Raw genomic sequence first — 27,196 nt, 5'->3', positions numbered from 1 at the left:
TGATACTACAGAATTCTAAAGCAGTAAACTTTGGTTTCTCATGACAACCATATAAAGAGACATGTATGTAGAACAGACAATAATAGAGCAAAGCAAATATAAAGTTGTTTGAACAGATCTTTCTAAAAAGTAGTAAAAAGAGTCTCTGATATATTAATCAAGCAAGAAGGTTTTGGCTTTGGCCATATTTCATTCAATATATTTTCAGTGATTGTACTAAAAGATTCAAAAGGTATTTGTACAAGAAAAGCTAGAAAGACAAAGAGCATTACAAACAAGATGTCTAAAATTAAAAGCTTTCTGGTATGTTGTTATAAAGAATTTACCCAAAGAGTAAGTTTATCAGGAATAAACCAAATCTTTAATTCAGGTCTAAACTATAAAGTTTGGGACTGAAGGCATGGCTCAGTAACTACGAGTGCTTCATGCTGATCCAGAGGACTGGGCTTAGTTCCATGCTGGGTTGCTAACAACCACGTGTAACTCCAGTTCCAGAGACTGGACCCCCTCTTCTGGTTTCTGTGGGCACCTGTACTCACATGTGCACATATCCATACACATAATTAAAAATAACAAAATGTATCTTTAAAAATATGTAATTGCCTACTGAAAGGGAACTTGTTGGGCAGAAATTTTTGTGATTAAAAACATCGTATTATATTAGAATGCTTGGTCTGTGCTTAAAAACTAATGAGATTTTATGCTATGTATTGGGTTAGTATTTCTAATTAAAAAAAATTATGAGCTACTAAAAGCCAGTGAGGGGAGTTATCAAAGTGTGAATTTTGATTTCTGTAAGAGTATATTAAATTGTTTTGAGACTCAAACTACATTGATGTCTCAACTTGGAAGGCTGAGGTCACAATTCAAGGCCAGTCTCACCTCTCTAGTGAGACCTTGTTGGAAAAAAACAAAACAAAACAACAACCAAACCCAATAAGACATCTCTACTTTTTATAAAATTTTGCAAATTACATGTAACAGTGTTTATCTTAAATCTTCAAAGAACAGAAAGTAAAAACAGAAAAATAATTTTTTCTGGAGAACTTTTTAAAAGGGCCAGTTTAATTTGATAGCTGAAATGAGTAACATGTAGAGCAACAAATTAGAAGTTTCATCATCACTTGGAGGTTTTGGTGCAGGCCTTGCTGTCTGCCAGGTATGTATAAGTCTCCTGGGAGCTGAGGAATGTTCACTGCACTCAGTAGCAGAGGAGACAGGGTAAAACAGCAGAGCTTCTCTCAGGCCTGACACTCTTACAGCTGCTTACAATACTGAATTGACACTGGAGGCAACTGTAATACTCCAGATACTATGGGTTTTTCTCAAAGTTGCTTTGGCAAATTTCAGCTGATTAATAAAACGCAGATATCCTAAGCTAAATTTTATAAAAAGAGATAATTACTTAGGAATGTTTAGTAAAGAGCTTATTTAGGGAGTATTAACATAGATAATGTATACATACAGAATGGTACAGTCCTCAGGAAAGGAGTTTTCACATGATGTAGAGGGAAATGCATTTGATTTGTTTTCCTGTTCATTCTGAGTCACAGGTATATGATCTACATGGAAAAAGTACAAATATGAGCAACAGAAATACAAAGTTAAGAATCATTCACTAAAACAGCCAAATCATATCTTCATTGATTAGAAATTATGCCCATATGGAACACTAAAATTTGCAATGATACTAATAATATTATTTTGAGACTCAGCAATAAGATTGCCAATATTTTCAAAAGTATTAAGAAATTAATTCAGAATAAGTTTAAAAAACTTGGAAGAAAGTACTTCTGGAGAATGAGTTTGATATCAATTTAATCAAAATAATAGATATTTCAGGTGATTAGTTCTGTCTAGATTTTATAGACAAATGGTATGGTGTTTTAAGGTCTTTAAAGGCCATAAAATGTTATGTTTGGGTGGGTTTAAAGCATTTGATTACCTATTTTGATCTATTTGTCATCTCTTATTTCCTTGTACATCTTTTTACCCCTGGTCTATTTTTTCTTTCTTTTTTTGTTTAAATAGGGAAACAATGAATAATTACAGTTGTAACTAAGCAAGGGAAGAAAAAGTAACTAGTGGTTTAATCAGTATCTAGGGAATACAGACTAGATCTCCAAGGGCTTGTTTTGATATCAACACCAAGCCTTTTTGTTTTTCTATACTGGCAAACAGATATATTTTTGTTCTAATACAATAGTTCCAATTCAGGTGAACAGACTATATAAAACATAAAATCATGATATAGCATTTCCATTGATAATGACTCCAAACAAAAACCCAACTTGTTTTAGAGAGGAAAAGAAGTATTGGGATTAACTCCTTGTATCAGTTCCTCTCCTTCCCTTTAAAAGCCTTTACCTCTCCCTCCTACAAAACTACTATAATCCCTTAAGGGTGTGTTCACAATGAAAGGGTGCTACAGTAGCAAAAGGATTGTTCTGAGCTGAAATAGTTGAGAATCAACAAATAAAGGAAAAGGTTTCCTTGCCCCTTGAGTTTTAAAAATTGGATCCTCAAGGAAAAAGAAAAAAAAGAAAGCTATAAATTTCCTCTTCCTGAAGATTCAACCAGAAGACTGATGCTAGCACTATACCCATACAGCCACTATTACAATCTAGAGTATAGCCCATCTATTTTCCTCAGGGCTCATTCATCTTCCAAAAGTCACACCTACTTCTCTGTTCTGCACTCTCTTCTAAGAAACCATCTGCTCTAGAAGTGCCCCTCTGCCTTACCCTCCCTACTAACATGACATCAGTTTTCAAAACTCGATGCTATGTTGAGTATTCCCTTCTATGTACAATGAATCAGTATACCTATGTACCTTTTAAACTGCAAATTTTCTTTATGAGTTTGATTTATAGCCCCCAATTACTCCTCCCACACACACACATGTTTCTTGCCTTATAATTCCAAATGTTACTGAAGAATACTGAAAGGAAAGAATTTTTTAAAGAGGGCACATTACCACTGAAATTGAGAATACTGAGAATAAAAAAAATTACCCAAAATACACTGGCATCATACTATACAACTTTTTCATAGAGTTATAAACTTTAAGGCTCCAAATTTTGATAGCAGAACAAAAACTAGCAAAATTTGCTGAGAATATCTAACAATATAAATGAAAATTTGGTAAATGCACTTTCAACACTTAGGGCAAAAATGATAGATTAAAATTTATAAAATGATAATACTGAAAAAATAACTTTAATCTGTTATTTTTAGTCTTGGTATATGTGGCACAACAAGGATTATATATTTGGTCTGCCCTAGTTCCTGATAGAATTACTACAATCCTTTCCCAAGTGACAGAGTGAGAACAGCATTTGTAACTTTGGTCTTAGTTCCAAACACTTCTAAAGGCTTTGACCCTCCAGGGTGATGTTTGTCTAGTTTACTACTGAGATGACTGCTAACTAGAATCCCTAAAGAGGTTCAGCATGGTGGCTGGTCCACTAGAAAAACAAAAAACAAAATAAGAAAACACAATTACAGGGTTGGAATTTTTATACTGAACCAAGTCCAGGAACTAAGAAAGGTAGGAGACAGAGTCAATCACCAGTGGTCATGCATTCATGCCTATGTAATGAGACCTCCACAAATGCCCAAATAATGGGGGCCAGAGGGTTTGAGTTGGTGAAAGCATTCATATACTAGAAGGGCAGTATATTCCCCAAACTTGAGACTAGAGTATCTGCACTCAGACTCCTCAATACTGTCTCCCACATACTTCTTCACCTGGCCATTAATCTGTGTCCTTTATAACACTTTTCATAATAAACTGTTAAGAGGACAAAATGCATCTCCTTGAGTTTCTTGAGCAAAAATTTTAAAAGAGATTTATTTTTATATGATGCATATACATGTATCTCTGTGTGTGAAAGAGTACGTGCACATGAATGCAGGTACACACAGAGGCCAGATTAGGGTGTCAGAGCTCCTGGAGGAGATACAGGTGAATGTGAGGTATCAAGCATGGGTGCTAGAAACTTGGGTCCTCTGGAAAAGCAGAAAACACCCTTCACCACTGAACCACATCTCCAGCAAATGAGTAAACCTATCAGAACCCCCATCTTCAGGCAAGTCAGCCAGAAGTCACAGAGGCCCAGCGATTGTGATTGACATTTCAAGTAAGGGCAAGTCTTAGGGCTGACTACATAACAGGTTACACCTCACTGGTAGCTACATGAAACTGGAAACTTGCTTGCTGCAGAAAATGCACACACCTGACATCAGAAGTCTTATGAATAAGTTTTAATGTGTTATCTTAGATATTTTAAAACTAAACATGCTTAGCTCATAGAAGACCAGTAGTTTAAAACCAAGATGAATTAAAAAAAAATATCCATCAACTTACCTGTAATGGGATGTGCCTTCCTAACAGTGCTCTTTACCGAAAACAGGCTTACAGTTGTTTAGGCTCTTAGAACTCTATTTGTCATCTTTAGATGGTGTTTTATGAAGAAAAGAAATAAACTTTCATTTTCTTTGGGTGCTTGGTAGGAGTGTGTTCCCTATCTCTGGAGGGGTAGGACTTTTCATAAAGGAAACTGTGATTCACAAAACATAGCAATGTGGATTTTACATGTTATTTCAAGTTACCTTTATCTTGACTGATTAAGATTGGCAAGGAAAGAACAAAGAATATTAGGATTGGAATAAGTAATGAACATACCTTTTGTTGGACTGTTACTTATAGTTGCTTCATTTACAAGAATCATTGCTTGGACATAGTCTATTAAGAGAAAAAAAATAAAAATTAAATAAATAAAAGGAATAAACATAATCACCAATCACCTCTATTCAGGTTATCAGCTACAATACTAAACAATTTACATTTGATCTTTACAATTCCCCTGAGAGAGCCTTACAACCATCTGCACTAGAAACCAAAGAAAATGAGGCCGGGAGGTTAGCTATTTATGTCAATTAACTAAAAGTGATAGAACTGTATTCAAACTTACATACATCTGACACATGAAGGATTGAAAGTTTCTTTATATAAAAAAAGAGAATAAACAATATACTGTCATAGTCTGAATGTCATTAGTATAGTATAGAGAGAAAGCCTCTGGCAGTGACGAGAGGAACCTGTTCCCAAAGAAGCATTTAACCTGTATCTTCGCTAAATCCACATATGCATTATCTGCCTGCTTTACATCATCTTTCCCACACAATTTAATACTGTTTCAGGATAGGTAGAGAAACGTAAGAGCTCTTCTCTTCCCACTTCTAAACAAAACTGTAAAGAAAACCCTCCCATTAGCAGCCAGTCTTCTGATTTTCTTTTAGAAGAGCAAGGGCTACAGACCAGGGAGAGAGTATCCAGAAGTATCAGCAGTTCAGGACATCTTTGCTTTACAACCATATCCTATTGAGCTAGAAGATCTTACATTTAGAGCCTCATGTTCTACAACCAACTAGAGTTGAAAACACATAGAAAAATAAAAAACTGGAAGTTTGCTTTAAAAAAACTAGTACAGTTATGTTTGAAGCAGGTAAAGCAGTATATGTTAGTACAGAAAGTTTTGTTTGAAGCAGCTGATACTTATGCTGTTGTATGCTGGCATAAAACCTAGGGCCTTATACATGCTGATCATGCCTTCTACCACCAATGAGCCATATGTGGACCAGTTGTCTAAATGATGGAATAGACATTTTTTGGTTAGATTTTCCTATTTATGCCAAACTTATACAAGAAGCAGGTATTATTTGTGCAATGCTCTTCCCTTCCACTTCAAAGACACGAAGGTATAAAAAGAATAAGTATAAATAAAGGAGGAAAATGTAGCCTGATTTCAACAACTAGGGAGGTTAAAGGAGGAAGAGGGAAGAGTGCTTAAGGGGAGTTCTGGGTCACACATATAGTGGTGTGGGCAGGGAGTCTTCAGTAGCTATCATTTACAAATATCAGGTTTACCCACTTTTACGGGATGTATGGGAAAAGCAAGTTTACAGAAGCAGAACATACATAAAGTAGATAAAACTCAAATTAGGGTCTTAGAAAATTAATTATTGTTTAAAACAAACAACAGCAGAATTATACTGCATTGAGTATGTAACGTTAGCAGAAGTGTCAGAAGTTCTCATTTTTTCATACCTCTATTTGTGGCAGACCCATCTTTTATCTTCTGTTTCAGAGACTGCAGCACATCTTGTGTTCTTTCAAACATAAAATCCACTTTACCATCATCTTGTAACTCCATCCAGAAAGTCCTTGCATCACCTAAAATAGTAGTGAATAATCTAAGAGGTTAATAGAAATGTACCAATTTCCCTAAGGCATAAGTTCAGGGAAAATCTACTTCATTTCTAAACAGTAATTAAGATTCAACTGGTCTACCACTTTTCTTACAAAGAGATAGACATAAAGAATATGACCCAATTATCTTGCTTTTGGTGGCACACACCTTTATTGCCAGCACTTGGGAGGCAGAGGCCAGTGGATCTCTATGAGTTACACAGGCTATCCTGGACTACAGACTGAGTTCCACAACAGCTAAAGATACACAGAGAGATCCTGTTTCAAAAAACAACAGCAACAAAAACAGAAAGTAGTTCTGGAGATGTAGCTCAGTTGACAGAGGAGTACTTGCATCACATGTATAAAGTCCTGAATTTGATTATCTCCAGTACTGTATAAAACTAAGAGTAGTATAACCTGTAATACCAGAACTTGGGAGGTAAAAACACGAAGATAAATTTCAAGGTCATCCTTGGCTACATTGTGGATTCAAGGCCAGCACAGGCCAGACATCTTATCTTAAAACAAAACAAAAACCCTCCAAAAAAACCAAGAATCAAAAACTTCAATGACACAATTTCTTAACTGGAAAACAGGAAGAATAACTCCAGGTTAGAATCATAATAGGGCAAAGATAAAATGTACAGATAACATGTATCTTTAACATTTCCAAGATACAACCTCTTCTATGTGTAGAAGCAGACCATTTCAGAATGAAACAGCTCAATGACCAACCACTGAAATAACAAAATGTCTAACAATATTACTTTTCAAAAAGTCTCTTACAGGGGCTAGTAGTTACTAGTCCATACTGCTCATCCAGAAGACCTGAATTTGGTTCCCAGCACTCATGTGGGGCAGTTCACAATTTCAGCTCCAGGAGACCTGAAATCTAATGCTTCTGGTCTCCACAAGCTCCTGTATTTACGTTCACTCTGTCTCTGTCTCTCTCTCAAACCACACACACACACACACACACACACACACACACACACACACACACACACACACTTAAAAATACTTACAAAGTAATTTTAAAGTATTTTATATTAACCTGGTTTTTACAAGGGTATTTACGCAAATTAAGGGCTATAATTTCTGATACAGCAAGCTAAAAATCTTTGTCAAATTTTTCTAGAAGTTTTTCAAGTTGAAAACAAATGACACAAGTAACCAAAGCTAACAAATACCAAATCTCATATTTACAGTATATTTAAAAGTAATAAAAAACCCTCAAAAGAAACAACAATATAAAATCGCTTAACATTAATAGGGCCTTAAGCAAAAAAAAAAAAAGGATATAATAATTGAAGTTTAGAAAGACTACTTGAGAAGTTATTGGAAACATTGAGATATTATTTCAGTTATATAAATCGTTTACTTAATAAAAATTAAGCCCTAAACCTGCAAGTTTGACAATGGAGGCAGAATCTTTATAGGAAGGAGTCTGAGTACTCTGATTTTCAACTCCTACTGGGAAAGTCACCTTTCCCAAAGCAGTTTTCTGATTAATTAGGGGACTGCCAAGTAGCCTCAGGAGGGGTGCTATTTCTCTGCTATATACTCCACAAGAGGAAGCCTGCTTTTAATTCCCCACAGCATAGTGACAAGGTTTTAAGATTTCAAACAAAAGAAACCTGGGAGAACAAAATGGGTGACAAGTGGTACTTACAGGTCAGAAGGGGCCATGACATCAAGAGCCTTATATGTCATGCTGACTTTACTTTTACACATAGGGCTACTCAGGTCTAAGCATACTGTGCTGTGATTAAATAAACTTCTTCCACCACTTAAAAGCCAGGCATGGTAGCACACACCTGTGACTCCAGCACTTAGAAGGCTAAAGCAGCTGGAAGAAGGAGAAGTACAACTTTGAGGCTGATCTGGCTAGTCTGAGCTAAATAGAAAAGATCACCCAAGTAGTTAAGAATGACTTGTATTGTTCTATCTCAGACAACCTAATGGACAGCAACCCTGTGTGCATTAAGGTAAGGCAAATGGTAAGCGCCAGGCTGCTTTAAAAAAAAAGAAAGCAGAAATAGGAAGATAACCCTATCCTGACATGTGACTTTCCACAAGTGGGAGCCTCTACCACAAATGTGTATATGCCACACACACACCAAAGGGGTAGGAGAAAGGAAAAAGAAGTCACTGAGAGTAAAACCCTGACATTCCACAATTTAGAACAAACTGTCTATAAACATTAGGACACGATGCAACAACGTGCTCCATGACCTACCATTTCTTTCTCCCATCTTTTGATGTTACTAATATAAAATTCTTCAAAATTTGATGAGTCAGGAGAACCACTTTGATTGGAGTCCAGATGGAGTCTCTATGAAGTCTTGGTCCACAGAGTATGTTGTTACACCATTACTTAATATTCTTTGATACTCGAGTTTTCAAATAGAAGCCATGCTTGAAGACTTTCAGAACGACTACACACAAAACAGGCACAGCATCCTCATCAATGCCAAACTGACAGCTGGAGCAGGACCACTGACACTGTCTTTTCAAAATCAGAAATTAATCCCATGCTTTGGTTCACAAATGCATGAAACGTTCTGAAGGAAAAAGAAAGAATGGTGCATGTTTACAAAGAAAAATAATAAGAGGAAAAAGATACTATTATAACAAACAACTCTTTAAAAATAATACAAAGTTTTATGAAAGTATACATTAACTTCAAAAAAATCTACAAAACACCAAAATTATGAGAAAAGTACAGAGAATCACCCATAATCCTATTGCTCATGTTTAACATGTTTGTTAACACTTACCCTGTATCAACAAGCTAGCCCTCTTAATACTTCATGAAAACTTTAAAAAAAATAGGAGTGATCATGATAACTGCTTCATACATTGCTATGAGGATAAAATTATCACTTAGAATAGTATTTGATACATAGGAGGTATTCAATAAATGTCAGTAATTATCCTTCCAGTGTATAATTTGAAAATTTTAGTGTATATGCTTTTTCCATGATCATGATATCTATTCTTTCCCGACCATTAATATTTTTATATAACTAAATGACCATATTATATGCTTTGGACAATAATTAACACACAAAGGCTTTTAATAATTTTTTAAAATTATTAATTGGCAATATAAAGTTCTGTATCAGACATTTAATATTTCTAAACTGTTATACATAATACTGGAACAAACATTTTGTGCATTTTTCTGATTGTTTCCTTAGAATTAAATCTAGTGGTAGAACTAATAAGAAATTTTTGAATTATCAAAGTGTTAGTACATGGTAAATTTTTCTGTATTTTCCACATCATAAACCAGAGGAATGCTGGAAGGCTTTAAAAGTTATATATAGTCGTGTTTAAAACTAAAAGCGAAATCTCAGCAAACACAGAGCATGAGGCCTCTGTGGGGAAATGAAACAGGAAATGCTCAAGAGAAGACCAAGCAAAACCATAACACAAAAGGATGACAGGAAATCTCCCAAGGAGATGAGAGTTCTGAATACATGAAGATTGCTGTGAAAATGACAAGTCGCAAGCCCACTAAATGGCTGGGGCTGAGCTTAAGAAGACTAAATGTTTCTAAAACAAATGTGGATATATCTGATATCCTCTAAGGACTGAAGAAATGTACGACTCTGAAAAATAACCAATTAAGTATCCTGGATATAAAAATAGCTCTTCAAATCAACTGTTTAGGTGAAAATCACAGAAAAGACTCATGGGAAAAGCCACCTACTACTCTAGAAAATCATAGTTAAATTTATGGGGGGAAAATAAAAGGAATGATGTGATAATGACCAAGAATTTCTCAAAATGGGAAAACACATAAGCCACTGTCCACAGAGTGCCAAGTAGAATACACTTTTTCTATCTTTCTTTTTGAGACAGGCTAGCCTTGATCCCGCTAAGACACCAGGGATGGCTTTGAACTTCTGATCCTTTTGCCTGTACCTCCTGAGTACTAGGATAACCTACAGGTGCCACCACACTGGACTTACTGGCTCAGGATCCAAACCAGGGCTTTGTACAAGCTAGGCAAATATTCTACTGACTGGGTTACAGCTTCTACCCTAGAACAGGCATCAAATACACCACCAATCATGATATGCTTCAGAATAGCAAAAAATGAAACAATTCTTAGAAATGTGAAGAAAAGCCTGTTAATCAAAAAGGAGTATGTATCAGACTGGTAATGAGTGTAGGGAAAGGGGGCCAGTGAAAGAAACACACCCTGAGCAGAGCCAAAGAAACATACTTTGGCCCTGCAAACAGAACTAAAGAAATGTACCCTGACCCTGAAACCAGTGCCAAAGGAACACACTTTGTCCCTGGAATCAGAGTCAGTGAAAGAAATGCACCCTGGCCCTAAAATTGGAGCCAAAAGGCTGAAAAGGACAAGAGAAAGAAACACACTTTGGCCCTGAAACCAGAGCCAAATCTGACCTTAATCCTGTGCAGAAAACTAACCAATCCTAGAGCAGAGCTCTAGCCAATCTGAGCTCAGCTCTGAAATCGGACCAATCCCCACCCTGGAAAAAATTCCCCACCCCCAAGAATCCCTATATAAACCCTGTGTATGTTCAGCTTGGCTGGTCGAGCTGCTTCCTTCCAATAAACCTCTTTGATGAGCTTTGGGTGAAGATCTTCTTTTGTGGCGGTGGTGGAGCAGAGGTGACCCTGGGCAGGGCAGAGCGAGCAGGGCTGTAACACTTGCCCGGAAAACCTTCCCTTGTCAGAGCAGAGTCGGTTCCCACTCCCTGCTCTCCCTCCCTGATCTCTGGTCTCTAGGAGCAGAGCTGAACTGTAGCAACTTTGCCCGAGAAACCTCCTGCAGAGCAAAACTGCTACACTAGGCGAACATCCCCAGCTGGAAGACCCTCTCCTGCTGGAGCAGAGCGGATACACTGGGGAAGCCTTTCCCTGAGGCTGGGCTGTAAGCAGCTAAGCTTACTGCAACCTGTGGTGGTCCTTGACTCCTGAGCTCCAGGATACCTTTCCATCTGAGCTGTGTAACACTCAGTATTCTGTGGCTCCCGAGTGCCGGAATACCTGACCCACTCCTGTTCCATCCTGTCCCGACCCATCCCGAAAAGCTTACAATGAGACTCACCAGAAATGCAAAATGTTAAAAGGTGGGTATAAATCAGGAACTGTATCTCCAGTCAAGTAACCTTTCCATTGTAAGTCTACAGATACGCAAGAGCCACTAAGACACAGTGCCCAGATGCCTTCCAGGATGGGTCTAGTAACTTCCACCTCAGCACACTCACTAACAGCCGGTCATCTCAGCAAAGGGCAGGTGCAGACAGGAGGACAGTTGTTCAAGGTCAATCTCCACTAGACTGAGCTTCCAGACAGCAGACAACACAAACTAAAGATTAAGATCTCACCAGTGTAGCTTGAAAACTACTGATTTGCAAAAGAAAAAAAATAATTATGTGAAAAACTTTGCAAAACACAAACGTTAAGAAAAAAAAAGAAAAGAAAAAAGGAAACCACTAGCTTATCTTCTGGAGACAGGACTAATGTTTCATTGCCAGGGGAATTTTTGTTTGCTTTGTTTTTTGAGACCAGGCTAGCCTCGAATTAATGGATCTGCCTGCCTCTGCCTCCTGAGGGATGGAATTAAAGGCATACACCACCACCACCTAGCTTGTAGTGCAATTGTAAATTTAGTTCTTTTCCGGTCTCACGCTTTTATCTTGAAGAAAATACAGCCCCTTTGATTTAGATTTAAGTTTCCTTTTTACTTGAAAAAAAGAAGAAAGAAACTAAACTAAAAAAAGGCTAAGATATCACTATCTCCTTGGTTCCTTGCTAGGCATGACATTTACGGTGTGAAATCAGGAGTCGGACACGTCTTAAATTACTCCATGCATTCCTATTTAGCCCACACAATAATAATGAGAAAACAGCTTCTGATGTTTCTTAGAAAGCATGTCATACAGCATGTGGCAGCCCAGCTGGAAGCTCTCATGCTCTGGTTATCCCAGGCTAAGGATGAACGTAAATTAACCTCCCCACCTTGGGTTTCTTCATTCACACACAGAGCGTCACCCTAAGTTTCTTGCCAAAGAGCTGTCCACCACACACCTTTGTCTGTCCCGACAATACTGACCTGGACTGTGGGTGGGGAGTCAGTCAGTCGCTCCTAAAATACAAATCAACTTCGGTCGGTAAGTAATTCCATCTATTCAGGGCGTGTGACATCTTACCTGTGGGACGGACCAGTGTTCAATCCTTCGAGTCCTGCTTCGGCGTTTTAGGCTGTCCTCCGCTGCCCACAGCCCATCACAGACGGCCACCAGCCTCGAAGGCGAGCGCCCCAAGACAGAGGGAGAAAACGCAGCGGACAGCCCGGGCCGCCTCAGCTCCCGCGACTGCAAGCCTGCCGCACGAGCGGGTGAGAGCCCGGCTGAGCCGCAGCGCGCCCTGCACACCCCACACCGGAGCCACCTACCGAGAGACGCCCTCACCTCAGCCCTGGAGACTCCAGCCCTCAGCCAGCCAGCTCCGCCGCAACCAGACGCCCGCCTTCCCCGGCCCGACAAGGCGCTCATTGGCTACCCAGCCCCGGTCGCTCGGCGCCTCGGGCGCTGCGCGCGTTCCGCGGCCCCGAGGGGCGGTTCAGAGAGCCCCGCCAGCTGATTGGTCAGCGCCGCTCTCGGCGAGTCTCGCGCTATCTGCTGTGGCCAATAGGGCTCCCCGCAGTCTTGGGAGCAGCTCTCTGGAGTGGTGGCGCAGCTTTTTGCTCGGTAGGTGCGCGGCTGCCATCTTGTGTGTGGCCACGGCGGGCCTTCTGCTCTGGAAGTGTGTGTGGAGCCACTAGTTAGTTCCCAGGGGGCTCCGGACGGTGACGGGAGTGTTGGAGTGCCGGGGAGACTAGTTCCTGCACGGGGTTCTTCTTCTCGCCCCGGGATTCCTCCTTGGGTCTGGGAGGCAGGCGTGGCGGTGGTGCTGAGTCCAGGCTTTGTGGTGCTGGTCTTTGGAGGCTTTCACGTCTTTGATTCCTTGTTTTCCGAGAGTTGTCTCAGCAGTGTTTGAGGCGCGACGATCCCCATCATCGATCTCTCCATGGTTAAAGGAGGCTGGCTATTCAGAGTGGAAAAGCCCGCCATGGCAGGGTGCGGGAGATGTCTCAACGACGGACCTCCGGGTCGATAGACAACCCTTCTTTTATTTATTTTATTATTTATTTTTCTGTCAATTGCCAGGGGCCGACTGCTGAACTATTGCCCTTCTCGAGAGTTCGTGGCAGTAGCCTTTAGACTATGGTCACATCCTTTGACATAAGTGGACATCAGGTTGCGTGAGAGTAGTTTTATTCATAAGTGCGCGGCCACCATTCCTTCAGTGGCTTCAGACAAACAAAAACCCTAAAATGTGTTGGTCTGCAGAAACGGGAAGTCAGGGGAGAATGTCACTAACGTTGTTGTTGTGAGACAGAATCCTACATACTCCAGATTCGATTCAAACTAGGAATATAGCTCAGACTGATCCTTCTGCCTCCACTGCCCAAGTTCTGGGTTTACAGGAGCGCCTCACCACAGAACATGTCCTTGTTTCAAGTGTGTTGAAAATTTATTGTAAATTTCTCTTTACATATTTTTATTTTATAAACTTTATCATAAAAGAACTTGCAAATAAATAAAAATATCACACACCAAAATGAACCAAACCCCACATCAGTACAAGTCATTGATCTTCAATAAAATTCAGATTGTCATTCAGAAGGGAAGTTGTGAAGTTTCACATTGAATGCACACTTAATGTGTTCTGTGCCCTTAGCCACAACCAAAACAAAACAAAAAACCCATACAGATTTGTAAATTTCTGGATCAGCCTGTAACTATGCCCGGTAGTCTCATCATGGAGCAGACATTCTTTAAGGAGAATGAGTTTGCTTAGGGCTGGGAAGAGCTACACACTGCACTTGCCTTCTCCCATTCTGCTGCTGCTCTTGGAAAGAATTAAGACTCCCTTATGAAGCAGGAAGCATTCCTTTGTATTTCATTAGGAAGAATCTGCCAGATCTGAAAATCCATCCAGTTAGAGACAAGTATTTTGTGATTGACTTCAGCAGTTTGGATACGAGTGAGAAGCTGAGCCTTTCCTCAGTGCCTTCACTTTGTCTTCAGTTGTTCAAAGTCAGCAGTACAGGAAAGGGGCGCTTTGTGACGTAAATAACCAAACAAAGCCAAATCAACAACAGAACCCTACATTTCTTAATTTACTTTTTAAAGCCATGATTCATACAAAATTTTTCTTGGGGAAAAAAAAGTATGAGTTGATCAAATTAAGCATTAATGTTACTGGTTTGTAAATTCACTGCCTTTTCCTGTTTTTAAAAGAATTAGGTAAATGACAAGTGTATATATATATATACATGCATATATATATATACATACATATATATATATACTAAAAGCACATATCTGATGGTCTTGTCAGATCTTAATATGTACACACTTCTTTCCTCATGTTTTCTATATTTTGTTCATTGACGTGGGCATCTTCTGTGTGACTCAGATTTAAAATCAAATTCTTCCTTTTGTCCCACTTAATAATGTGTCTATAGCTGTAATTCCTGTAATGGCTTTTCTTTCTGCTCCCTCTCCTTCAGTCCAGGTACAACATTTTATCCTGGGAGTGGCAGTGCAGACCTCAGTTCCCAGGGAGACTGGGGCAGGAAGATCCCCGTGTTGAGGCTTGTCTAGTCTGTGCAGTGAGAGTTTGTCTTAATAAAACAACAATTTATATAGCACGGTATTCATGACAAATCCTGTGTTCCTTAGCTTGGAATTTATTTTAATTAAGATACAGTTTGGCTGTGAGGATAGAGATGCTAAAGAGTAAGTGTGGTCTTTGAGAGTAAACCGTCTCTTTCCTATGTAAAGGAATGGTAGCTATTCAGGTGCCCTTGTTGCACACAGCTGTCAGGGACCCATACCCACGCCCTTCTACCGCTCTCTCCGTTCGGCCCCTGTTTATATACACCGTGTTCCTAAATGAAATGACAAAATCTATTTTGTCGGAGGATAAATATTTGCAAGTGGTAATAGCTGAATTTTGTGCCTTCATTTATTTCAAGTCATTTTACATGGCTTCACACATTCATGTAATAATTCCATCCCTTTTGGTACCATTCACGATGGCTCTGTGAGGTAGGTGGGTAGAATCATGTATATGACCTCTTGTTTACCTGTGGACATAGAACTTACTGTGTACCTTTCACCTGTGTTTGCAGCATTAGCTCCCAATACTAACAAGTACATTCTATTGGAAGTAATTGATGCTGTTACTTGATCCAGGTCTCGCTGTTCCCCACTGCTTCCCAGTGATTCGGGGCAGGAAAAGATTTGGAAAGACAGAAACCAAGGAAGATGGAAAACTGCCATCAGCAAAGGCCATTGAGAGAAGAATTTGGGTGCAAAGAGCTTTTCTAGAGAGGTAAGGGAGAAGCAAGGGGCTATACGTCTTCATGCTGAATTGGGTCTCCATCACCCAGAGCCTGTGTTTTGTTTTCGCTACTGGACTAGCTTTGCAGTACCGATCAACTTTTGTCTCCTAGGTCAGTCCTTGTAGTTTTTTAGGTAAAAATACATGATTTCTGAGCCAGTTAAAGATGATTTATTTTCAGTTAGAGAATAAGATAGCAAATCCTTCATCTATACTTTGATCCCATCCAAAGACAGATACCCTGAGTTCTGTAAATCTAGAAAAAAGTAAGTTGTAAGATGCTGGCCTTGGGGCCTGAGTGATGACTCAGTGGATTAAGGTGCCTGCTACCAAGCCTGAGAACCAGAATTCAGTTCCAGGACCACACGGGAAAAGGAGAGAACCAGTTCCCACAAGTTGCCTTCTAACCTCCACATGCATGAGCACACACAGTTGTTTTTTTAAAGGACCTTAGTTGTAAAAAGAACAATGTCAAATACAATTTGGACTTCTCAAAAAAAGACATCTGTCTGCAGATACTTAGTTCCTTTGCCTACGAATAACTTACCTTGCAGTTAATCACTAAACTACTAGCAGCAAGCTAGGGATGTTTGCTCATGCCTGTGGTCCTGGACTGAGGCATGAGGGTCATAGGTCCGGACAAAGCTGGGACATAGGAGACTTAGGTTAACAATAGAAAGCCCGAAAGCAAGACATAACAGGTTGAGCCTATTAGGTAGTCTCCTAATGAGGCACTGATCAAACAGAATCTTGCTGTGTCGCCTAGGTTGCCAGCTTCCGAAGTTCTGGCATCGTTGATTTCTATCACCAGCAGTGATTGTTTGCTCGTTTTGTTTTTGAGAATGGGTCTTACTGTAGTCCAGCCTAGGTTGAGACTTGAGAGTGTCTCTGCCTGATACATGCTGATATTAGGGCCTAAAGCAACAAATCTGATCAGATTTAGTGGGGGTTGGGGGTTTTTGCTTTCTTTAAAAGTCGGCTAAAACAAGTGAAACTAGAGAGCTTATATACTCTTGGGTTATAGTGCCAGGCTCAGCCTCTTCAAAGTGTAGACAGGGTTCATTCAGTTAGTTAAAGTTAGTTAAGCCAACAGGGATTCCTTGAGAGATAATACATCTTACTAAGTAATATGAATATCTGCTCATTTAAAGTATATCTCAAATAAAAACTTGGGTGGAGAGAGATGATGAAGAGTTTTTAAGGCTTTACAGTTAGTTGTCCAAACTAAGGCCTAGGATAGCTATTGTTTGTAGCTTGGTTGCACAGTATCTTATGACTGCCTTAGTGGAGTTTGTAGTTGACAGCATTGGATTGCAGTGTCAAAACGTTGGATACACTGGTGCCAGAAGAAGTCTGTTGTTTCTTCTTCTTCCTCTTCTTCTTCCTCTTCTTCTTCCTCTTCTTCTTCCTCTTCTTCTTCCTCTTCTTCTTCCTCTTCTTCTTCTTCTTCTTCTTCTTCTTCTTCTTCTTCTTCTTCTTCTTCTTCTTCTTCTTCTTCTTCTTCTTCTTCTTCTTCTTCTTCTTCTTCTTCCTTCTCCTCCTCCTCCTCCTTCTCCTCCTCCTCCTTCTCCTCCTCCTCCTTCTCCTCCTCCTCTTTCTTCTTCTTCTCCTTCTTCTCCTTCTTTTCCTCCTCTTCCTCCTCCTCCTTCTTCATAACGTATGTTAAGTGTATTGGGGTAAGTGGGGGGGGATGGAGAGTCAGAGACAGTGACCTGCCTCCTCAGAGAACTGTCAGAGAAAGAGAAAGTTTATATTTTCATATGTTTCTTTCCTGCAAGTAAATAACAATGGCTATACCAAATAGAAAAGAAAACAAAAGAACAAGGAAAACAGCTTTAAAAAAAAAGAAAGAAAAAGAAAACAATAACAAGAACTTGGAAAAAATGAAGGACGTATGGAATCGTTTTTTTATTTTTAAATTCCAACATAAATACCTCTGGGATATAAGAAGGTAAAAGTCCTTAGAAACTGGTTCAGATAGGTTTGCATCATTTTTCAGGAAGCACCTTGCCAAGATCTATCAACAAAAAAGTCTGTCTTAGCCTTTTCTAGGAGAGTCCTGAGGAAATTAAATCAAAGCTTTATGTTCTCCTATAACTTTATTCTTGTGAAAAATTGGAACTACCAGAATAGTCTCTACATTGTGGCATGACCATCATGATGGGTTGAGTTTCAACTTTTTGAAAGGGTTTTTAGAGATAACTGTTTTATGTCTAATAAAAAAAAGTGTATAATTGGAGAAATAACCTGTGAGAATGAAAAAAAATTGCACAATAAGGGCAATATTGCTGTTGCTAATGTATAGTACAAACAGTATGGGGCCGGGCGTTGGTGGCGCACGCCTTTAATCCCAGCACTCGGGAGGCAGAGGCAGGCGGATCTCTGTGAGTTCGAGACCAGCCTGGTCTACAAAGTGAGTTCCAGGACAGCCTCCAAAGCTACAGAGAAACCCTGTCTCGAAAAACCAAAAAAAAAAACAAAAAAAAAAACAAAACAGTATGGCCTTCGGCTCCTGGATGAGGTGCATCTGCATCCTGCTACAACCATCAGGTCCTGGGTGAAATGCATCTGCACACTACTGCAGCCATCAGGTCCTGGGTGAAATGCATCTGCACACTGCTGCAGCCATCAGGTCCTGGGTGAAATGCATCTGCAAACTGCTGCAGCCATCAGGTCCTGGGTGAAATGCATCTGCACACTGCTGCAGCCATCAGGTCTTGGGTGAAATGCATCTGCACACTGCTGCAGCCATCAGGTCCTGGGTGAAATGCATCTGCACACTGCTGCAGCCATCAGGTCCTGGGTGAAATGCATCTGCACACTGCTGCAGCCATCAGGTCTTGGGTGAAATGCATCTGCACACTGCTGCAGCCATCAGGTCCTGGGTGAAATGCATCTGCACACTGCTGCAGCCATCAGGTCCTGGGTGAAATGCATCTGCACACTGCTGCAGCCATCAGGTCCTGGGTGAAATGCATCTGCACACTGCTGCAGCCATCAGGTCCTGGGTGAAATGCATCTGCACACTGCTGCAGCCATCAGGTCCTGGGTGAAATGCATCTGCACATAGAAAGCTGCAGCTAGCATTTGACACTATCGGTGTTTGGTTGCTTGTTTTTTATTTCTGCTGTTACAGGAGAGTTAGAGTGGTATCTGATAGTGGATTTAATCTGCATTTCTCTTATGATGATGATTCTCCTCTCTAATGAAGAAATGAAAACCTGTATTTGTTTCTCTGTAGATACTTAACAGCAATTTTGTTTGTCACCACCACCAAAACTGGAATCAACTCAGGTCAGTTGGGCAAAAACAGTTTCAAAAGCTCCAACTCATGCATGAAACTAACATGGGAGCTCTGTTTAAATCCAGGAAAATTTGTAAATATATAAAAAATTATCATATAAGAATTAAAAATTCATGTATTAGATTATATTGTGAAAAGATGCCTTAGAAATGTGGCCACAAGAAGATTAAAATGGTAATCTTAAGTGTTTCATCTTAGAGAAGTTGAAGTGAAGATGAGATCTTTGTGCTGTTGTTCTCTGATTCGTATGTTTTGTGGCTGAGGCTGGCTTGACTTGATCCTCCTGACTATCCCCAGAATGCTAGAACTACACGTGTGAGCTACTATGTCTAGTTTACAATGAAATCTTTTAAAGAAGCACCTAAATCAGAAAAAAGGGATCTCAGAAGTAATATAGCTACACCTTACCAGAATAACAAGTGAGGGCTGATGGAACTCAGAGAATGTTTGAGAAAAGGAGGCATTTTTAGTGACAATTTAGAAAACGGAAAATATGTACCACAGACAGCACAGTCAAAGAAAAAGGAGAAATAAGAACTCAATATCTTTTAAAAGCTAAAAAAAAAAGACAAGCTGACATGGTAGTGCAGACTTTTAACCCCAAAGCCTGGGAGGCAGAGGCAGGTGGATCTCTCTGTGAGTTCCAAATAAGTCAGGGACATATTCTTAAAAAAAAAAAAAAAAAAAAAAACAGAAAAAGAAAAGAAAAGACAGGAGAGGCAGCCAAATAAAGAGTTTCTCTCATGTAAACTGAAGTTCAATGGTGGTTGTATAACACTGTATACTTAATCCCAGTAGACTGAAACCTTAAAAGTGTCTTAAATGGTAAACTTTGTGCTCATTTTGTCATAATAAAACCTGTAAAGCAAAGCATTGAACTACAACTGTCAGAGCTACAGTTCCTGAACACTTAACACTAAAGAAGGATAAAGACTGTCTATGTTGAAAGGCACCCCAAGACCTGGAGCTCAGCCCAGAGCACTTAACACTGAGATGTAATCCTGTAAAAATGGTTGGATTTTAAAATCATGGGGGAAAAAAAACCCCAAGTGGTTTGGAAAAAAATAGCACATGGATTTGGTGCTTTGGGTAACTACATTCTAGATAATAAAGCAACAGTTTAAGAAAACTATTAAAGGGAATACAGTAATGCATATCACCAGACTACCTTTTAAGAACTTGAGGACATTTCTGGATATGGTGACATAACTATAATATTAGCAGCTTGAGGTAGAAGGATTGAAGTTCAAGGTCATCCTCTATTAAATACTAAGTTCCTGGCCAACGTGGTCTACCAAAAGGTTCAGTCACAAAACAGTTTAAGGATTATTGTTTCAATGCTTCCTGAAGGGATATACTAGAGAACAAATTTCAAGCAGTAAATGATTCGGGAAATGTTCAACATAAAATCAAGTTATAAGCATTAAATATATTGTGATGGCTCCACTATTAAAAAATGGGAATAATGGTTTTAGAGTTACGTGGTCTGACAATGTAGAAAAAACTATAACCCACTGTCAGGAAGTCCATTTTAGAGGAAATAAAGGTGCTGTGCCTGAGCTCAGTATGAGTAGCCATATCTTAGGAGCATGGCTTCAAGTTATTCTGATGGATATGTTCTTTTGTTGAAGAAGTTGCATGAGGTCACAGAAAGTCATCGATCAATTTAAATTGTTTTATTCTTTGTTGATTTCGTATACAAATCGCAAATATGTATGTGTTGTTTGATCATATTCATCCCCACTACTCCTCCAACTCATCCCAGACCCCATCCTCCTTTCAACTTTGTGGGTCTTTTTTTTCCCCACTAAGTCCTTTTAGTACCGATTATATGTGTATGGGTATTGGTTACCACCCACGGGCATATAGACAACTTGCTCTGGGCCATACCATACACTGAAGAAGACTTATTCTTCCTCTCCCAGCAGCCATCCACTGTCCACAGCAACTTGGCTAGGGGTGGGACCTCATGCACCCCTCCCTTTCCATGCTGGAGTGTTGATTGGTGTGAACTTACGCATATTCGTGCTCACAATCAACAGCTGCTGTGAGTTCATAAGGGCAGTGGCTTTCATTTTATAGCAGTCCCCCAGCCTTCTGCCCTTTTTGATTCCTTTTCTGCAGTGTTCCCTGAGTCTTGAGGGATGGTGGTAAGGGGTGTGGTGTAGAAGTCCCTTTTAGGCCTGAGCATTCCACAGTCTCTTAATCTCTGCACTTGACCAGTTGTAAGTCTTGGGTTAATATCCATCACTATATGAAGATGTAATAAGGTGCGAGAGTTGCACTGGTCTATGAGTATAAGGATAAGTATGTAGAAGGCAGTTTGATACCGTGTTCCTTTAGCAAAATAATAGTGGTAGGGCTTTTGGCCTCCCTAGCCATGGGTTCTTGCCTAGTTTTAAAGTACCGGACATCAATTTCCTGCTGTGAAGTGGGCCTTAAGTCCAAGTAGAAAGTTGTTGGTTAACCCACAACATCTGTGCCGCTGTTGTACCAGTGGACACACCTTCCAGGCCAGATGTTACAGCTCACAGGTTCCACAAGTGGGTAAGACTTAATGATTTTTCCCCTCAGCAGCCTGTATGGCATCTTCCAGCATATGTAAACTAGCCACCAGGAAAGAAGCTTGTAAGATTGGGGATGAGTGCCTGATGAACCAACTATGTCATCAGATAATTGGAACTTCCAGGACTGGGGAGATAGCTAAACTGGACAGTGCTTGCCTTACAAGCATGAAGATAGGAATTCAATCCCCAGAACACAAGTTAAGAAAGATGGATTTGGTGACTCATACTGCTATGGAGGCAGATATGGTGGGTTTCTGGGGACCTGCCCCTTGCCAGCAGCCTATCCTACTTGTTGAGGTCCAGTCTTTGAGAGACCCTGACTCAAAAATAAGGTGCATGGTAACCAAGGAACAACATCTGAGGTTGTCCTTTAACCTTCATGTGCAGACTGCAACACACTATTACATGCATACACACACCACAAACACACACACACACACACTCACACTTCCAGGATTCATTTCCCTCCCTGGAAGTGAAAGGATGTTTGAATTTAGTCCCTAGTTGCAATTATTTAGTCAACTCATGCCTACATAGCTGAGCCCCCATAAAACCCCTAAGTGATGGTGTTCCTGGATAGTACACAAAAGTTCTAGAAAGGTGGTGAGTCTAGGCAGGGCATGGAAGCTCTGCCCCTCATCCTCACCCCTTGTCCTATATATCCTTTATGTTTAGCTGTCCTGAGTTAAAGACTTTATAATGTATTGGTGGTACTGTTACTGGGATTTTCTGCCATAAAGCTTGGCTCTAGATCTCAAGACTTGCTCTAAGCCCACATTAAGAGAAAAAGAATATTTATATGTGTAAGTTTATGGGAATGTGAATTCATTTACAGCTTGGCCAAACCTGGTAAAACAGATATTCTCAATTTGCCTCTGCCTTGCCCATGGCAGTGCTATAAGTTGTAAAAACGGGCAATCTGTAGATTCGGTTATGGATTGTGGTTATTTTTCTTAGACTAGGACTTTTGAGGTGGATGCTATTTCCTATATGGGCCACATTACAGTACAAAGATGCTTTCTTGAGTTTGGTAAGTTCTAGCAAATTATTGGCCCCTAGTGGGTGTGTTGTACACACCTCTAATTCATAACTGGTTGCTCAGAAGTGTAGATAACAACCTATGTTCTGTAACTGGTGTTAAAAATAAGTGACAGTCCTTAACCTGTGCGGTCTGCTGAATGAGCAATCTTGTAACTGAAGCCTAGGACATCCAGTGATGTAAAGAGACTTAAACAGTTGCCCAGTGTAGGGAGAAATCCATGTAGTTGGTGTCCTACATGTCAGCGTTTAGATGTGCATCAAGTTTGTCAAAAAAGGAATTTCAGGTTGCTACATAAAGGAAATGCAGCATAAGCATGAATAGTAGAGGAGAGAATAATGATAATATAGTTATTAATAATAGGAAAGGGAGGGTTGGGTGTGCTAAATAAATGTAAATATTTCAGATCTTAGTAAAAGATGAAGGGAGAGGCTTGAGATGTGGTTCAGGGATAGAGTATTTCCCAAGCATGTTGTAAAGCTTCAGTTGGATTCCACACAGATTCCCAACCCCCTAAGAAAAAGTAGCACAAGGCAGGAGGTGGTCTGGAAGGTATGTAGATGAAGAAGATTGTATAAGTTCAATTCACAGTTAAGAATACTTAAAATGTGTATTTACTCAAGGACATGAACAGCTGTCATAAAGAAAACTACAAAAGATGGAAGAAAAATAAAAAGGGCAGGAAGCTGGCTCAGTGGGCAAAAATACTTGCCATGCTGGGTAGAAGACCCAAGGAAATACTGAGATACGTGAGACCTGTATATGTGCCCAAGAGGCAGTCTCAGGAATGTACTGATCCTAGGGAAAGAGGAGCCGTAAAGGAAGGAGCACGGAGCCTCCAAGCAGTGAAGAGGTATCGGAAATCAAGGATCTATTGAAGCTGAATGGAAGGTGGATAAGCCTACCCCTCATCCAAAAAGGATGAAAATAAACAACAGACAACAAGCACAAAACCAGTTAAGTACCATTGAACTAAGAAACCAGTAAGCCATTCACATTACTCTTTCCTGTGTATATGTACTGTCATCTAGTTTAGGAAAAAGAAAACATTTCAAAACTGAACAGAAGATGGCAGACAACATTCATGTAAAGTTACTTGAACAGAAAAGTGAATGGGGAGTCAAAGCATTTCAGCTGCCATTGAAGCTGCTTAGAACACTCAGTAGCAGAGCAAAGCAAACTACAGTGCAGAACTCCTTCACGGATGAAAAGCGTTTGCAGACATGCAAATCCAAATCATAACCCCAAAAGAGCAAAAGCAAAAAAGATGTGAAGATGAATTTTCTGAACTAAGAAAATATATCTTTTAAAATGAAGCTAAACTCTAAGGTACTTCAGGGAGAGAAGAGCACACTAAGAGAGAATGACAAGTCATAAAGACAGCTTCTCCTCCCAAAAAAAGACAATGGGAATAGAAAGTTGCACAGAGGTGTGTGCATACACAGCAAAGAGACAGAGATAGATGGGTATTGTGCTAAGGATTGAACCCAGGGCCTTATATTTTAGGTATGTGTTCTGCTTCAAAGTTATATCACAAGTATCTAGGAGTTAATTAAGATACAAGATGAAAGATTTAAGTTCCTCAGTAGAAAAACAATAGTGGGGCTGGTATATTGAAACTTCTATCCAGGGAAGCATTCTTTAAATAAAGAAGACTCAGTGTTCATAATAAAAAGGTCTTCAGACTAGAGGTGTCAGTGGCATAGTGGTAGCCTAGCATGACCAACACTGTATAGTCATGCCTCTACTCCCCCATTTTAAAGGAGAGAGCCTGTGTACTAGGAATGTTGATCCAAAGTGATCAGCTTCAAGTTATAGCTTAGTGGAACTTTGAAGACAATGGAGAAAATTTCCCTTGAGTTTCCAGGAAGAAAGGAGGCTGGCAACAGACTTCTCAATAGCAACACTGAGCAAAACAGCAGTCGTCCAACCTGGTTAAAGTGTGAAAGCATAAGCCAAGATTTTTATAACTATGACTCAGTGTTGGGGGAAAAATCAGGATAAACCCAACGTGTTGAAAAAAAGTTTTTTACATGGTGGCAAATGCAAGCAAAGACAAATGACAAAATGTTGGGGAATGTTTAAAGCTAATGTTAATTACAATCAGTTTCTGAAAATCTAGGCAAATCATGCACCAAAGAAGTGAAAAGACACCTCACAGGAAGAGAAATCAGATGACAGCATGGAAAGAGGTCCCAGCTTCAGTCACACACAAAAAAGTTCAAATTAAAGCTGTGCTGGAGAACTAGAACTGTTGAGGGCTGGGGAGCCGGCTCCATTGGTAACATGCTTGCTCTGCAAGCATTAGTACCTAAGTTTGGACCCCAGCGATCACATAAAAGCCAGGAAGGGCAAGTTTGTTTCTGCAACTCCAGCATTGGGAGGAGAAGGGGGATGGCAGAGATAGGAGGATCCTTGGAGCTAACTAGCCAGCCAGCCTAGCCAGCCGGTGAACTCTGGGATCAGTGAGCATTCCTGTGTCAAAACTTACGGCATGGAATGATAGAGGAGGACACTAAAATGAACTTGCCTACATGTACATGTGCCTACAAATGTATATACACACAGGCAAGATTAAATATACTTTTAAGCATGTCTCAGCAAGATCTAGAAGTTATACTATTCAGCTGGTGGGAAAATACACATGTGGGTACGTTGCTGGCACATATGGGTATATTAACATGAAGTATCTGGGAAAGAATCATGCAGTATCCAGCAAAATCACATGCATGTATCCTCTAGCACAGACGTTAGACTTTTAGTAATCTGTTCTAGAAACACTAAGATAAAATACACTCACAGTTCTGTACAACTGGTCACTGAGCACTGCTTGTGTTAGACAGGGTGCCCTGGTATACAGAACCAGTAAAATGAGCATATATTTTAAAGGATTCATTCAAGTGGGTAGTTCAAAAATAACTGTGTGCTCTATGCCAGAGAAGATAAGAACCTAGTAGGTATTCAGTCTCTACAACCGTATGCCTCTGACCTCATTTGGTGCTCAAGGCTTGGTTTCCGTTTTGGAAGGCCAAAGGAGCAGGAGTCTGAGCTCTGAAATATGGTGGCACTAACACCAGCAGCAGCAGCTGCCATACTCACTAGCAAGAAACATAGGCAGGCTGGCCACCCTGCCCTTTTCTCTGGTCCCTATATTTGGGCCAATTGTTGGAAGGTGCACTCATTCTGAGGGAGAGGTTTCTCCCCTCACCTAACCCTTTCTGGAAACTCCCTCACAGAACTGCCCTGAGTCATATCTCTGAGTTGACTCAGTATCTTACCAAGTTGACATTTAATATTAACCATCATACTTAATTAAAGAATTAGAAACATTTCAAGTACTCGTTAGTAGGAGATTGACTGGATATACTGTAGTGTACTGCAGCCAAACAGTAAATAATAGGACAGTCTCTAAGTAGGTGGTACCCTTCCAAATCACCATCTTTCTCCAGAGGACTAATATATAGAATACTCTAAAGGCAGAGAGCTTTCTCTTTCGATAACTTGTTTATATTTTGACCTCAGAATCATGTATTTTTACATATTCAGCCACAACATAAATAAAAGGAAAGGAAAAAAAACTAAAAAAGAACTAAAAGAATTTTTACACTTTGGGAATGTCACCACATAATAGAAGGAACTTTCTAGTGGTTTTGGACATAGAATTGGACTCTCCAGTCACCGGTGTGTGGTATGTTAGGCACTAGGATTTGGGCATGTTGTCTTTTGGAGAGTGAATGGTATATGCATTACTAGGTGTATTTCATGTTGCTGAATATTGATAAGCATTCAAAGCAAATTCAAGTCTGTGGCTTAAGAAAACTTTCTCTGGAAAGACCTTTTGGACAGATTGAATTAAGTCATAATCACATGCAAAATTACACAGAAGAGCACCAGACAAAATAGTCGTCCCTTGAGTCAGATGTTTTCTCACACATTTGCAATCCCAGCACTGGTGAGGTGGTGGCAGGCAAATGGTGACCTTGTAGCCATCCTGGGTTACAGAGCAAGCACCTGTTGAGACAGAGGGAGGAGGAGAGAGAAAGAGGCACGAGAAGATTCGGGAAGAAAATTGATTGTGGGGGCGCATGGCAGTTTATACTGAGTTTAATGTTATGCTGGCATTTATTCATGTTGTGTCATTTGATCTAACATTGCCACATATGATTTTTTTTATAGGTTCTGAGTTTTTCAAGTAATTCGATTCAGTTTATACAGGTATTAAGTAGGAGACTCGGGGTTTAAACCCAGGTCCATGTGACTCCCAAGCCAAAACTTGTATTTTTATTATTTATTATTATTGTTATTATTACTATACATTACTACAGGCTAAACATCCACCTTGAAGAAGAAAGAATATCTGGAGCTACAGCTCAGTTTAAACCTATAGTGGCTGCTTGGAAAATGAAGACTCAGACTCCAGATTGGTGGTTTATATGTTCTTCATGCAAGAGCAGTGTGCTAAAGGAGAGAGGTGTAAGTTTTCCTCATTTATGATAGGGGATTGTCTTAGTTAGGGTTACTCTTGCTGCAATAAAACACCATGCCCAAAACAGCTTGGGGAAGAAAGGGTTTATGTGGCTTGTACTTTC

At 39.9% G+C, this 27,196-nt stretch overlaps 2 protein-coding genes across 6 annotated transcripts in view; one reads left to right on the top strand and one right to left on the bottom strand.

Annotated features, from left to right (window-relative positions):
• The window catches only part of LOC101838408 (histone-lysine N-methyltransferase SETDB2), a 60,418-nt gene extending 47,710 nt beyond the window's left edge, over nt 1–12,708 (bottom strand). The window contains 5 exon segments of the mRNA XM_040740545.1: nt 1,466–1,562; nt 4,688–4,747; nt 6,113–6,238; nt 8,496–8,820; nt 12,454–12,708. Coding sequence (XP_040596479.1) covers nt 1,466–1,562; nt 4,688–4,747; nt 6,113–6,238; nt 8,496–8,511 — 299 coding nt within the window. The 5' untranslated portion in view covers nt 8,512–8,820; nt 12,454–12,708.
• A 173-nt stretch (nt 12,709–12,881) lies between these two features.
• The window catches only part of Cab39l (calcium binding protein 39 like), a 106,174-nt gene continuing 91,859 nt past the window's right edge, over nt 12,882–27,196 (top strand). For 2 of the 5 annotated variants that reach the window (XM_040740538.1, XM_040740541.1), the window contains exons 1-3: nt 12,882–12,993; nt 15,550–15,688; nt 26,933–27,080. The gene's annotated coding sequence lies outside the window, so the exon portion shown is untranslated. Of the gene's footprint in view, nt 12,994–13,049; nt 13,067–15,549; nt 15,689–26,932; nt 27,081–27,196 lie in introns of those variants that run through there. The other 3 variants (XM_040740540.1, XM_040740543.1, XM_040740544.1) reach the window with 3 other exon arrangements.

Source organism: Mesocricetus auratus, unplaced genomic scaffold (assembly GCF_017639785.1).
Source record: "Mesocricetus auratus isolate SY011 unplaced genomic scaffold, BCM_Maur_2.0 Super-Scaffold_100707, whole genome shotgun sequence".
Lineage (NCBI taxonomy): Eukaryota > Metazoa > Chordata > Mammalia > Rodentia > Cricetidae > Mesocricetus > Mesocricetus auratus.
The sequence above is the reverse complement of the archived record's forward strand: the minus strand, read 5'-3'. Positions and strand labels throughout refer to the sequence as shown.